At 40.1% G+C, this 15480-nt stretch overlaps 1 protein-coding gene across 2 annotated transcripts in view; it reads right to left on the minus strand.

Annotated features, from left to right (window-relative positions):
• Window positions 1-15480, minus strand: part of LOC124116366 — a 53505-nt gene that overhangs the window by 18050 nt on the left and 19975 nt on the right. For both annotated transcript variants that reach the window (XM_048397766.1, XM_048397765.1), the window contains exons 12-18: window positions 8332-8430; window positions 6250-6415; window positions 5439-5574; window positions 4013-4071; window positions 3277-3427; window positions 2600-2797; window positions 488-664 (exon numbers count right to left, since the gene is read on the minus strand). In XM_048397766.1, coding sequence (XP_048253723.1) covers window positions 488-664; window positions 2600-2797; window positions 3277-3427; window positions 4013-4071; window positions 5439-5574; window positions 6250-6415; window positions 8332-8430 — 986 coding nt within the window. The remainder of the gene's footprint in view (window positions 1-487; window positions 665-2599; window positions 2798-3276; window positions 3428-4012; window positions 4072-5438; window positions 5575-6249; window positions 6416-8331; window positions 8431-15480) is intronic.

The following is a 15480-nucleotide window of genomic DNA, read 5'->3' on the forward strand; positions in this document are numbered from 1 at the left end:
ATTGTCTGGTCAAGACTCGATTATTTACAGACCGCTGTCATATAGCTGGAATATTGATGAGTGCGGCGTTAAACAACAAACAAACAAACAAACAAACCAATCAACACACACCCACACCCACACCCACACCCACACCCACACCCACGCCCACACAGGCACCCACACACACAGACGCACAAACACACACAGATGCACACACACCCACACAGACACCCATACACACAGATGCACACACACACACACACACACACAGACACCAACACACAGATGCACACACACACAGACACCCACACACACAGACGCACACACACATGCCCATCGCTATATAAGTGCAATAATCTTAAACACAACAATAAACTCCATTTCACCTCCTCAACCAGTTCTACCCTGGCATCGTCTCCATCCAATCCAACAAAAGCACATACTCTGAGAAAAGAACACCATCACATTTGGTCAATGTTCCAACCATGCCACATGGCCAACTGACCTGATTTGCCTCCATATCAAACAGTCGATGAGCCATGATGATCACTTCAGCGGAGGTCACGGACAGCCTGTCAAAACACGGTCTCTTGAGCAGGAGGTCAGCGACCGGCAGATAGCGTGCTGTGTTCAGCTTGACACACTCCAGTATGATCCGGACGGAAGCTGTCAACTCTGCAGTCTGTGTGACAAGGAGAATACACTAGCCAGCATGTATGTCTGTTTGATTGTTTGTTGTTTAATGCCGCACTCAGCAATATTCCAGCTATATGACAGCGGTCTGTAAAATTTAGTCAGCCACAAAAAACGATTTGAAGCTAATATTTAAGGTAAAGATAAAAACACTTTGGTATGTTTTCTCACACATAACATAAAAAAAATTCTCAAATGTTGGGAAAAGAATTTTGTTAGGGTTATCAACCCAAAAGACACACTTGGCACCTCACTTTAAATGATTTGTTTGTTTGTTGTTTAACGCCAAACTCAGCAATATTCCAGCTATAACGTCGGTCTGTAAATAATTGAGACTGGACCAGACAATCCAGTGATTGACATCATGAGCATTGATCTACGCAATAAAGATACGATGACATGCATCAACCAAGTCAGCGAGCCTGATCAAGCGATCCTGTTATTCACCTCTTACGACAAGTCTACCGTATTTTCTTGAGTATAGTGCGCACCCATGTATAATGCGCACCCCCCTCTAGCGGGTTCAATATTTTGGAGAAAAAAAGAAATTTGAATATTATGCGCAGAAAAAATTTACACCGTACCCTTTCAGCGAAGTCCGGCAAACGAACGGGTGCTGAGAAACTTTGTCAGTACAAATTCGAAATTTGAGATAAAAAATCACCAGACATGTTTATTTACCGTTTAAATATTATTTATTGTTCTGCTAGGCATTGTTTTATATCTAGGGATTAAGATTACCTTGTGTATTTTCTCGTAAACTAAGCCGGAAACAGCAATCAGCTGTACACACGTTTTCTTGTAATTGACCGGTGATTCGGTCAAGACACACCCAATGATTTAACTTTATAGGATTTTTAATGCAAGGATCGGCAACTATTGTACCTGAAACTGTTTTTTTTTATCAGGAATAATATATACCATTATTTTCTTAATTATATGAAGCCTTTACTAAACATATTTAAAACAATAATAACCCTAAGCGAAGCAGCTGATCGCTATTCCCGGGTATTATTTTTAACATGGAACCAGTCTGACCAGTCACCGTCAAGGCTCACGCGCACGTGATCGCGTGATCGCAAGAATTTCATGTTGACATAGAATCGTCAAACAAAAACAAATATGACTTTAAACGAGTCAAAGTATGGCATTTATGATATATGTATCCATTCTCTGTCAACTAAAGTTCGTTTCAAGGCGTCAATAGCGGTATTCTGACCGTGGTTGCTGTTAATAACTGTGAGTTGTGCGATCTTCCGATCGCTTCACACACGATTTCGCCGAAATTAATAAAAACAATATTATAAGGAATTTTGAATAAAATTAATGAAATTAGTTACAAACATAAGTCCAGATATACAAAGAACACTTTTTATAGCCAGACAGTGTAATTACATGATTATTTTGCGTACTTCAGTATGGATTTGTTGACATGGTTATTTCCGGTGTTTCGTGCTCACGGTAATGTCTTTCCATGGGGGAAAAAAACATCCAAACTCATAATTCGTGTATAATGCGCACCCCCTTCTACACAGCTGTGTTTTTTTCGAAAAAAAGTGCGCACTATACTCAAGAAAATACGGTAGTTACCTTTTACTGCAAGCATGGGTTGCTGAAGACCTATTCTATCCTGGATCTTCACGGGTATACAAGCCATTAACACACAACAATAATGGATACTTTACCAACCCCAAAAATCTTTCTGAGTGAGTGAGTGAGTGAGTGAGTGAGTGAGTGAGTGAGTGAGTGAGTGAGTGAGTGAGTGAGTGAGTGAGTGAGTGAGTGAGTGAGTGAGTGAGTGAGTGAGAGAGTGAGTGAGTGAGTAATTGGCTAAAATAGCCGATTGAACTTTACATAGTTCATCAACCTGTCTCAGATCTGTGGCCTCATGTAATTTCATTTCAACCCTGCTGATGCTGCCTACCTTGACAGACTCCAGGGAGTCTTGAAGGAGTGGCTCCAGGCGGATACAGTGATAGAGGCTCTCCTTCAGGAGGAACACACACATGTAGGTGGCGAGGCAGGTGTTGAGACAGGTGTCCACATGCAGGTGCTTGTCCCAGATGTGTTGTACCAGGTGACAGTCAAACCACCGGATCACTTCTGCCAGACAAGGCAATACCTAAACAGGAGACCCACACATATAGGTCAAGTTTCGATACAACATATATATACTTTGACTGGAGTAGGTCAGATAGTTTTTCAGATATTGTAGTAAACATCGGTACCTTGAATTACCTTCCAGATTATACTTCATTTGCGAATTTGTTAATTCACTTGGTGGTATATACACCCTCACCAGCTTTGCAATGCAAATGCATTGAGTGAGTGAGTGAGTGAGTGAGTATTGTTTCACGCTGCTTTTAACAATATTCCAGCAATATCACAGCAGGGGACACCAGAAATTGGCTTTACATATTGTACCCATGTCAGGAATCAAACCCAGGTCTTCGGTTTGACGATTGAACACATTAACCACAGGGCCATCAAAAAGCACCATGTTCAGTATGAACCTCCCCAGAACCTCCTTTAGATCCACCATGGAGCACCATGAACTCCTGACCATTACGCTCCGCCACCCATTCCTTGGAGACACTTTACCTGTTGAGCAATTCTACGCAGCTCCCACTGGTTGTCGGCTAAACACTCCATGGTCTGGTACAGGATCGTCACAAACAATTTACGTATACTTGGACAATCTTTGGTTTGTGCTTTGGTGTGTGCTTTTTCCAGTAATGGACTTGATGGAATCCTGTACAACAAGAAACAATGCAGCACCGTTTCAAACAACATAATCTCTTCAGATCTCTCTCTGTGATCAAGATCTGACTAACACTACCTAATTTTGTGTCAGCTGAACCATGAGATAACCTCATAATGAAGATGCCATGGTGCATTTAGCCTGGGCTTTACTTTTTTCCATTCAGACCTGCCCTTTGTGTTCATTTTCAAGATACAGAAATCAGAAATGTTGGGTTTCTCAGATTTTGACGGAGAGGTATCAAAGCGAGGAAAAAGTTATGATATCAATGTGACATGTAACATTCATTCGAAATCATTTTCTGAAATTCTGAACAAGACAGCTGTATGGCTTCAAGATGTTTAACTGAGTGCATGCATTACCAAACCAGTGATTGATATTATGAGCAAAGTCCCATGCAAACAGGGTACAATGACGCTCAATGAAGTCACAGAGCTTGACAACCCAGTCCATATAGACATGCTGGGGACCTGAATAGGTTCTCCAGATCAATTCTAACGTGGAATCCACAAGGGATCAGCTCTTATTACCCACATGGGGCCCCATTCTGCCTGAGTCCAGAGACGGGGAACTTACTCTCCAGCTCCATGCAGGGAACAAGGGAACTTGTCGGGGATCACATCGGATGTCCCAATCTACAACATGGGGATGGCAGGTCAGATACACATCAGCTACTGTAAAACGTGAAATTAATGCGTCTCCAAAAGAATGCGACCGCTGGCCCTTAGCCAAAAATGCGACTCAATATGAATGCGACACCCCCTCCTCTCAAGCATCAGTGGATTTATATCTAAACAAAATGTCCTCTGTCAGGTTTACAGGAGAATCCTCACCTTATTCCAATCTTACATTAATCCAATCAGACCCCAAATGGCACCGCTTATTAGCGCTGAGTAGAGTACTTCAGCTAAAACAATACGTGCGCACTGGCTCGTGTTGGCCTTTGACAGAGTCGCAAAGAGCAAAGACACCGTGTTGGGTGGCGTCTGTCTGGACTTGTAGGTGTGATGAGTGGTGATGACATGAGTGAGTAAACGCTTGTCTTGACCCCAGCAGTGACAATTCACAGGATGTAATTAGTGTTTGAATGACATTGTTTATATACTTGTAAGTGCTGCTCAAAAAACAGTGATGTGGAATACATAGTTGTTTGTTTTCAGCGTATGTCTAAGTTGGTATTTCTGCTTTCCAAAATGTCTTATTGTTGATATAAATGCAATGTTTAATAATGCGAGCAAAGGCCAAACGCATTTTTTTCATTTAATTCACGCGTTAATATCAAGATTCACAGTATTTATAAATTTTAGTTTTTAACTTTGTGTGAGTTCATTGGAGCATGAACCTTCGCAGAGCCAGGGCCACGCTGTATGAACATTGTAATCAAACTCCCTGACTTATCCTAAATATATCCTATATATCCTAGCTGAAATGCTAAGTTCAAGATTAAAGGGTCTAAATGATGAGAAACGACATATTTATTCATTCTAGGGAATTTCCAGGGGTTCTCCCAGGAATGTGGAAGTCGTCCTTCAGTGTTACGTCATTTCAACATCAAAATGCGTCGTTCATACAATTACGAACCACAGTTTTGCAGTCATATAACCGACCTCTCATCCAATGGAAAAGCCGTATTTCGTGTAAAACTTCACACTTAAAAATTCTTTTCAGTTGAAGTTTCATGATTTAAGGCACTGTTATGAGTGAGAGTGATTTAAACTGACAACAGGATTTATCTAGACCTTCTCAGAGGCGGTGGCTGCTTAGTGACGGTTCAAGAACTAAATATACAAGGCTCTGTAGCTCACCTGAATTACGAAGAAATATTGACTGCCATGTTTAAATTGGATCAGGATTATGTGAGCACATTTCAGAGACACCACAGCTGGGATCATTCTTGCAAGATTTCTGCTTCATAATATGTCTTGTAGTTTCACTCATTCAGGTGAGCTAAACAGTAAAGATTCCAAAAACAGTTTGAGCTAGTCTATGTTCTCTCACTCACCTGTCCCTCTGTTTTGCTGTGCAGTCTCAGAGTAGCTATGACAGAAAAGCTTGGAGACTCCTGATTGGTGGCCATCTTCACCTGGATTTCCGGGGTGGCCATGTTGCCTCCTTCCACGGGAACAGATACACGGTCACTGGAAGAATTGACACTCAAACATTCCACTTCTGAAAACATGTGTATAAATATTGAACCGAATTCATGCCAATAGCATTATTGATAAGTGTGCACTCAAATAACATTCTCAGCTCCCTAGGGAGTATGCAACCCAGGATGGATGGTTTGCATTCACAAAACCATCTCATCCTACCAGGATCCACTTAGCAGCATAATTAAGTCTTTGCCAGACAAACCAGTGATTGATATTATGAGCATGTACCATGTAGGATGGTCCACGCAATCCACTTAGAAGCATAATCAAGTCTAGGCCAGGCAAACTAGTCATTGATATTGCGAGCATGTCCCATGCAGGAAGGGGCTGACCGCCAAGTCCATCTTGTTGCCTTTTACAACAAGAATAGGTTGCTGAAGATCTATTCGAACCAGGAATCCGCAGATAGGTACTGTATAACATTCTTTTGTATCATCAGACCGTATTCGATGTATATCTGTCGTATATAAACATTTCAGGCTGTCAGCATAAACCACGAAATTTATCTTTAAATTTTTAACCAAAATACCATTCTAATAAGAGCCCCCTATTTCTAATTTTGAGAGCGCCCAGGGCGCTTATTACGTTGATTACGGTAAGTGTTTATATGAGAAATAAACACTTGTCAGCATGCATGAAGACATTGGGACATGCTTCTACCTGTGGTGATTGACCCTGGGCTCAGGTGTTTGTGCATCACTTTCCAGCTTGCTTGGTTTCCGCCTTGAAAACATCTTCCTGATGTGATTCTTGATGAGGAAACTGCAGATGACCTCGAAGGCAAACATCCGACCTTCCTTCGCCTCCCAGGAAAGAGTCTGAGAGTCTGCAGATATAAAACAACACTTTGATTCTATAGCAATGACAGCAGAGTGAATCAACATGGCTTGAGCCAATGTTTAGAGAAGGTTGTCGATTTGTAGTCATTATGACAATGCCAACAATAGTCTTCAAATGAAGCATGCTGCAGCATGTAGCCAAACATTGATGGTTTTTTTACATCAATATACAGTAAACTACAGTTATAACGAACTCAAAGGGACCACTAATTTTAGTTCGTTATAACCGTAGTTCGTTATAAGCATATACACAGCATACATACAACAAATGGCCGGGACTAAAAATAAGTTTTTTATATCGGTCAGTTCGTTACAAGCGTGTTTATTATAACCGTAGTTTACTGTACATTGAAAGTGTAAAAGTGAACATAGTGCTATTCAATTATTCAATGCCTACAGACAATGATTGAGAAAAAAGTTCTTGTCTATAAATATTATTTTCTGCAGTGATCCAGACATAAAACTAGCTGTTTCAATCTGAGGTGGTTATTGTCATTTGAAACCTCTGATTGACCAATCAGAATTAACTATTTTCAAAATCATGTTAGAATCCTCTTTAAATGCCAGTACAATAAAGAATTTGACTCCAAACTTAATAGACCTTTTCTGAGTATGCTACTACAATGACATCTGTAAATAAAACTTCAGTAAATGTCAGGCTATCCTGGGATTCCGGAGATTTCCCATCATCATCACAACCACCACCACCACCTCCACCTCCACCACCACCACCACCACCACCATCATCATCATCATCATCATCATCACAAAGAATGACAGTGATGGTTTACTTCCAGCTGTGGTAACCATCCCTCTGTGCTGCTCCCTTAAACTGATGTGACACTGACTTGTCACTACACTTGTCCCATAGTGTTTTCCAAATAGATTCCCAATACAAATCTGCATCGCACTTCATATGCTTCAGCCAAGTGCATGCATAATGATCTAACGACAATTGCAACATGATTCGACTTCACATATGTGCACTTATATTTAAGATCATGCAACTTTCAATGTACTCACTGGGTTGCAACCATCAAGAAGGGACAGAGTTTTTTTAACACCTTAACCCATCTGCTTTTCAACTCGATAAGTAATTATATTGTTGCACGGTATAATAACATAGCAACACATATTTGAAGGTCTTAGAAAGAGAATCATGTCGCTTTTGGCGTTACATACCACGATGCATGCACCAGGGCACCGTTCCACAAAGCGATCTTAGCGCTACGACTATCGTAAGCCAGTGTTAAAGTATGGGAGTTACGATCACCTAAGCGCTAAGATGGCTTTGTGGAACGGGGCCCAGGGCTTTGGTGTGACCAGCCAATGCTCCAACCACTCGGCTGTCCCAACACCCCCACTGTTATAGACTTGTTTCGATCCATCTGATTGCCACTCTTCTGGGTTTATTGAGTAAACAGACATCACATCAATCTAAAGTGAATTATTTATCAGGTTGTATGCCAAGTTTATCAGACTCAGTGTCACAGTGATAACACTGTCTATTACACATTGTTACCCATCTTCGCGAGGTGAGGGAATTAACTGTCTGTATAAGTCGTTTCCACCCTTGCTGAACTAGGCTGGAATTATGGAGTTATATTTTGCCTGGACTAATGAGTCTATGCATTGTCCAATCAAAATCGCGTAGCGAAATCAACATCCAGTTCATAAGCTCCTGTGCAGATTTCGGTCAATTGCAGGATTTGTAAAGCATGTGTACCTTCAACTTGGCGTCAACCATTTTGTTAGCAAATGCAAGTGATATGAGAGATGGAATCAGATCATAACAGGCACTGGTGGCGCTACGATCGAGCCCAGAAATTCCAGTCTAGTTCAGCAAGGAAAACTGGACTTTTATAGTCAGTTAACTCCCTTGCCTCAGGAAGATGATTCCTACCTGGTGGTGTGGCCTCGTCACACAGAGATGTGGTCCAGCCTCCAGTCAGGGTGTGCAGCAGCTGGCACAACAAGCCTGTGTTCTCACTCGACTTCTGAACTGAAACACGGAACATTAGAAACATGCAGTGTTTGAAATAAAGCACGGATGTCAAGAAGTCCCTGGAACCCTTACATTATACCACATACCTGTCAGCAATATATAACAGTACTTCAACATGGAAGTTCCATAACGGCATTCAGTAACCTCATCAGTTGCGCCCAACAAGGCCACATCAACAAACATGGTATTATTCATGAACTTTGGTAACTCAAAATTATATTTACTTATGTATGTATTTATTAAAAGCCATTGTGTGGTGGCATTGCCCCACCATATTAGCAAGACGGCTAAAAAGAGTGGCTGAAAACTTCGAAACCGTTATCTAGGAACAGGGGTTGAAAAATTATTAAAAATGTTACTTGACCAAGGGCAAGTATGACCAACATTCTCACTTGCCCTATTTTAAAATGTACTAGCCCAAAATCAAGCTAATAAATTCAGTAAAATGTTACTGCTGCAGAACTGAGAATAAAATTCTGAAATTTGAACATCCATCAATAAACGTTCTCTTACGATTGCAAGCGTGTATGTTTGGGTACTTGAAACAAATGGTGCACTTCATGACTTTCGCTGTGTCATCATACGCAACCCAAGGAAACTGGTCTTTCCACCCAGCGATGAATGTTCGTTTTCGTTTACATTCGTCATACTTCTTATTCTTTGCCGATATATAACTTTCGGAATTTCCCTCTGCCTTCCTTTTAAGTTCGTCCCCACCGCCAAAGAAACTTAAAATAGACCGCTGAGACATGATCGGCCATGTGCGGTACTGGCAATATAAATTGTTATTGCAGATACCCCTCTGGATGCTAATGAGGCAAAGGGAGACTACTCTGTTATAACCAGGGTATTTTGGAAAAAGGGGTTTTTAATATTTACTTAAAATATAGTTTACTAAATGAAGCTTTTGGGTAAAATATGGATGCATATGAGAGAAGTGACTGTACAGGGTCAGGGCAACACTCCTGGGGCAAGTGATTATTGGTTTTGCTTCTCTTAAGTGATAGAGTTTACCTTTCATTAGTACAATGAATTAGTAGAATTGGTCTTGCAATAAAAAATGTCAGACGGGAGATAGATGGATGGAACAAAATTGTTAGTCTTGTGGTGATCAAATATTTATGAGTATTACTGCTTGATTAGAATGTCAAAATAACATGATTAAGTATGTTTTCGGTGCCTTCCAGTCTGGCAGAGTACTTGAGGGTATTTCATTATATGAGTATGTCCGAGTTGACCAATGACCTTAGGGAGGTAATCTAACTGGTTAGTCCGAAGGGCTTGGTGGTAAAACTAATTATTGTGGAAATTGGGGAATGACCATTATGACTCATTTCTCATGATGTCAAATGTGATTTTGGAGGGAGGAGCTAAAATCATCATCGATAGTATTTTGTGAGTTGTCCGAGAGTGGTGCGGGGAGTCGGGAGCATACAGCTGAACAGAAAGGTTCACTGTGGTTTTGGGATCCCGAGTCAGAAAAGAAGTAGAGTTAACGTTCATCAGAAAAACCATCAGGCTCTTCAACCATCATCTAGGTATGTGTTGTATTTATATCAGGCAACAACAAGAATATATCTGAGGACCATGTGTGTGTATTTATGATTAACTCTATCATAAATAAAAAGGACTGGAGCAAACCATCGGACTTGTGATTTTGAGATAGCTACATCATCCCTAGAACCAAGGAGTAGTTGATAAGTAGAAGTGACCATAGGTAGAAGGGTAAAGTACCCGGAACCTAAGGTTACATATGGCGGAGTTGCTCTAAGATCACCGTACCATGCTCATCACAAGTTTGAACGGTTTGCACCTGCAGCTGAGTTGATGTACACTTGATGGTTGTTTGCCTGACATGAGCCGATGCTATTTGCCATTCACGGTAGGTGATGTCCTGTAAAGCGCTAATTGATTGTGAGGGATGTGTTTTGCCCTTGTATTTGTGAACTATGCTCACCAGCGGGACTATGGTTCACTGTCTGAAAGCCGTGGGGTGGTCAGTTTCCCATGAAGAGACTGTGTTATTGATTTCTTTGGTAGTACGGCTACTACCCTAACAGTGATATTGATTTTCTAGTGTGGGACAGTCACACTGATGGAGGACCCTTTCTGCACGCTTGTGTGCATAGGAACTTTCTGCAGTATTATAGGACTGTTATTATCTCTCATCACCAACAATGAGCACAAGAAGTCTTGAAATTATGATGTTGAATTTGGACATATTGTCAGGGAAGAACCAAAGTGACTCAAAATGTTTCATGACAATGAAAATTGTTCTGCCTCTGATATTACAGAGACAAATGACAGTTTATTTTCAGAAGGCCTTGGGAATAAGAACAAATTAGACAAGAGTTTTGCTGCTTTAGCAAGGGCTTTTTTCCCTAAGTCAGTTTTCTCTTGAGAAATTCAATGGAAGTGATCCAGAAATTGCAAGTTCATGGTTAAGCAGATATGAGAAATTTAATTCTTTACATAATTATTCAGAAGAATGGACAAAGACAGCATGTAGTTTATGGTTAGACAAAAATGCTTTAAAGTGGTATGAAGCTCAAGACTTTAGTGAAAAGTCCTGGAATGAGGTGAAGACAGCTTTCCTTGCAAGGTACAAACTAAGTTCAGCAAAAAGATATGAAAGACTAGACAAGCTTTATAATAGGAAACAGAAACAGTCTGAGGATTTTGAGGACTTTCTTTAAGAATTGCAATATGAAGCAAAACGTCTTGAAAGACTAGACGACAACTTTCTCATGGATGCCATCATTAGGAATTCTCAACCTCACATTAAACAGTTCATTTTAACAAGATTGCATGAGACCAAGGATCAAGTCCTGGAAAGTGCGAGAATAGCAGATGCTGCATTTGGACTGGCCACATCAGAGAATGACAGACTTGTGTCTGTTATAGAGGAGCTCGTTGGACAAGTATCCTTATTGACCAGTGCAGAAAATACTCAAACAGGAGGGAACTTTTCATATGAGCATCAGGATGACTCTATGTACAGAAAACAGTACATTAAAACTCGGACTGAGTGTACTGATGACTAACAACCAGTGAAGAACGGGACACAAACATTCCATCAACATCACAGAAGTGGTAATGCATCAACACATGTTGATATCAGGGACATGAGTGACAATGATGTGCCCTGTGGACAAAACTGGAGCCCTGCTCCAAGGAATATGAGCAATGAGGAGCATAGAGTGTCACAACCACAATTATGGAACATTTGTGGACAATGAGGTAGGACACATTTTAGTATGTCTGAGAGTCTTGTGAGATCTATGCAATGTTTTCAATGCTGTAGGATAGGGCACCTAAGCAGATTCTACTTTTCTAATTAAGCCAAACATATGCAAGGGTTAACAGGGGCAGTGCTACATGTGGATTTGAGCCTGCCGCCAATATAGCAAATATTGATTTTGATAATGTTGGTAACATCATAGGCCACTCTTTTACAATGAGAAATAATACAGAACCAGATCATAGAAATGATAAGTGATTTGAGCGAGGTTGTTGTTTTGACTTGTAGTGTGGGCTTATCTCACAGCAGTATTAGGGTAAAGATATCTGGAAAGACTTACAGTGCCCTATGGGACTCAGGTGAAACTTTGAGCTGTATGAATTCAAATGTATTCTCATCTATTGGAGGTGAGAGTAGATTTCCTATAACAAAATGAGGTGTAAGGTCATTGGTTGGTGCAGATGGGAAACCATTAGATGTGTTAGGTGTATCTACAATTCCTCTTACAGTTGGTCAGCTATGTGTTGTACAGGACTTTCAGGTCTTTTAGCCTTATCAATTGATGTGTTGTTAGGCTTAGATTTCTTGAGAAGCCAGAGGCTAGCATTGATGTTAGCCATAATAGGTTGACTTTGTAGGATGGACTTACAGAGACAAATTTCATTGCCTATTCAGATTAATACCAACCTTGTTACATGTATATGTGATGTGGTACCACCACCACACATGAAACTTTGTTGCCGGTGTACATTAAGTTAGGCGTTGTTGAGCCGATTGAGTCTATTGCAGAATGGTTACATGTGTGAGGTGCTAGATATCTCACTTCATCTGTCAATCAAGTACCATTGTTTAGGTTGATGAACCCTGCTAGTTCAGAGATTAAGTTAGCAATAGGTGTCATTGAAGAAGTCGATATTGCCAATGTGTGTGGAGAGTTAGAAGACAGTGACAACACACATACCATGCCTATCACCACAGGTGACAAAGCATTCAACCATGTTGATATTGACAAGACTCATTGATTGACGGGAATATGGATATCCAAATATGAAATGGGAGTTGATAAGTCGTAGAGGAATGAGATACCAAGTCCGGGTGTCATGAAAAGCGAAGGGGTCCTAAGTGAGTTTCTCAATTCAGAAATTGTGGAGGTTTTCCATGTCAGAAGAACAATGACAGGGAAAGTGAAGAAAGAAAACAACAAAAAGTAAACAATAGAACTGCACGTAAGGAAGTGTGACAATCATATAGGTATATGATATACGGAGGATATGTAGATCCAAGGTTATGATAACAAGTTGGTTTTAGTCCCAAGTTATAGTGTCATGTGTCAAAGCAAATGGGTACCCAGATAGGAAATCAAGGATGATAATGAAAAGTCGTAGAGGTAACATGCCTACGCAGATATGAGATGATGAACAACGTCGTAGAGGTAACATGCCTACGTAGATATGAAAAGATAGTAAGTCGTAGAGGTCACATGCCTACGCTGTCAAGCCGTGGAGGAGACATGCCCACGTAGTAATAATGTCGACAGGGACGTAGAGGAGACATGCCTACGTTATTTGAATATAAACACATAGATGAGGAAATGCCTATGCTGTTTCAAAGCTTGAAAGATCAAGTCTAGAGATGCCTGACAGTCTCTAGTGGTGAGGTAGATATGTTTCTACCTCAAGTTGCTGAGTATGTTGAGGACAGTCGAAAGACTAACGATGAATTCACTCGGGACGAAGGACAGAGGGTCGATTTGTCTCGTAGCCTGGGTGAAGACCTATAAATCGGTCGTGGGATGTAGATGATTGGCCAATCATATTTGTACAGAAGAGTTTTGCCTAGTCAGAAGGCTGTTGTATACCTCCTGTTGAGGAGAGGAAATGTTTGAAGAGAGTACAGACGGAATATTAAAGAGGTTGGTTTTTTTTCATGAGTTATGATGCTGACACAGATAAAGACACAACGATAGGAGTGAAAAGGGACATACGGTTATATATTAATGGGATTGAAGATGTAAGAAATCAGAAGTTGTTTAAAAACAAGGCCGTTTTAACTTCAAAATATTCAACTGACCCACAAGTACAACATATTATTGATACATGAACTGGAACTGTATGAACATAAGCGCTGTGTTCTGCGGTTTACTTAATGTTGGTAGACATTATTTATGAGAGAGTAATATGTTGTATGGTACATTGGTGACGATCAATTGGGATTGTTGTTTATTGTTTTCACTTAGCATGCTTAGGGAAGATATGGCTTCATAGGGATAACAGAGTAAGAACTGAGATCATATTAAAAATCTGAGAGACAGCTTGGATGTTTGCGTTCTAAAGGACCCTTAGGCTTCGCACTTAAAGCTATGATGACACTACTCATGATGTGGAACTCAGTACCATTGACGACATGCATTCCGGATATCTATCTCTGGGGTAATACCTTCAGATATATGGGATGACTTAACATACGAACAGACATGGTATCATATATTCACTAATGAATTGCCCAAGATCTTTAACTATCCAATTCTGCTTAGAGAGACGTGAGGGAATATTACTATTAGTCTTCAGGTGAATCATACATCCTGTGATGAGAATATGAGGGCTACATTGAATTTTACTTATCGCATACATGACGACACTTTCAAAGACATGTTAGAAGGGGTTACTTTGATCAGAAACATTATTCTTCAAGATCAAATTGTTGATTCTCAGAAGACTTGCTCCAAGAGAGCATTGCCACCTTTTACTGGTGAATTCTCACATAATTTATTTGGTACCGCCGTGACAGTGATGTGAACATAATACGTCAACATATCAATGTCTTATCAAATAGAATGAGAGCGGAAGAAGCAGCTTTTAATGTGTCCCAGGATTACATGGGTTCGTACATGTCTAAGGCCAATGACAGAATGGATGGTTTGAAGCAAGGTGTAATTGCATAATGAATTGACTGAACTGATAAAGGTAGAGGATGCTAAGATACAATGGTTTCAGGCCATGTATGCACATTGGATACAACTGGTTGCAAAGGAGTTACCTTTTGCTACTATGGTTGAAAGGAAGATTAATCAGTTGAGCACAGGATTATATAAGTTATTACAAAATGTACTATCACCCGAGTTGATACCTTTCCGACATTTAAGGCGGACTCTATCAAAAATAAGGAGAGCATTGAAATGTCACAGTTTTAGAAATTTAAGTGATCTCAGACATACTAGTGTCCTCTTGTATAAATGTTGATGTTATACTGTATTCAAGATGTTACCTTACTACATGTTTTATGTTTTTGTGCTTACCTATATGCATTTATTTATAATATATATGAAGGAGTACACCTACCATATGAGAAAAACATATGTTAAATTTCATGAGAGAAAATCTTTCCGTTATATGTTACCAGGATGTTGTATATGGTGCATTGTATTGCACCTCAGGAGTTGATAGATTGCACGTGCGATCACTGCCCAATGAGACATTTGACAATATTCTATGTAGGTGCATGTCCATTGACCTTACGATAAGTTGATGTTGTTTTGATGTTGAAAAAACAACTATTGTGATTGTTGAGTTAGGTGAGATGTTGTTTGTTTACTGAGTATAGATGCTGAAGCTAAATTTCAACATTTACTTGAGAAATTATAAGAACAAACTGTTGTAATCTTCAGTTAAAGAGGACTTCATGGAGTGTAATGCACAAATTTAAAGTAATTTCCTATTTGATTTATAAATGACTGAATTTTGGACAATTAACTCTTTTGGACATCAGAGATTGGACTGTCAAAGATTTCACTGTCATACATGTAGGAA

This window comes from Haliotis rufescens, unplaced genomic scaffold, assembly GCF_023055435.1.
Source record: "Haliotis rufescens isolate VD_foot unplaced genomic scaffold, xgHalRufe1.0.p SCAF_17, whole genome shotgun sequence".
In the NCBI taxonomy this organism is placed as follows: Eukaryota; Metazoa; Mollusca; class Gastropoda; order Lepetellida; family Haliotidae; genus Haliotis; species Haliotis rufescens.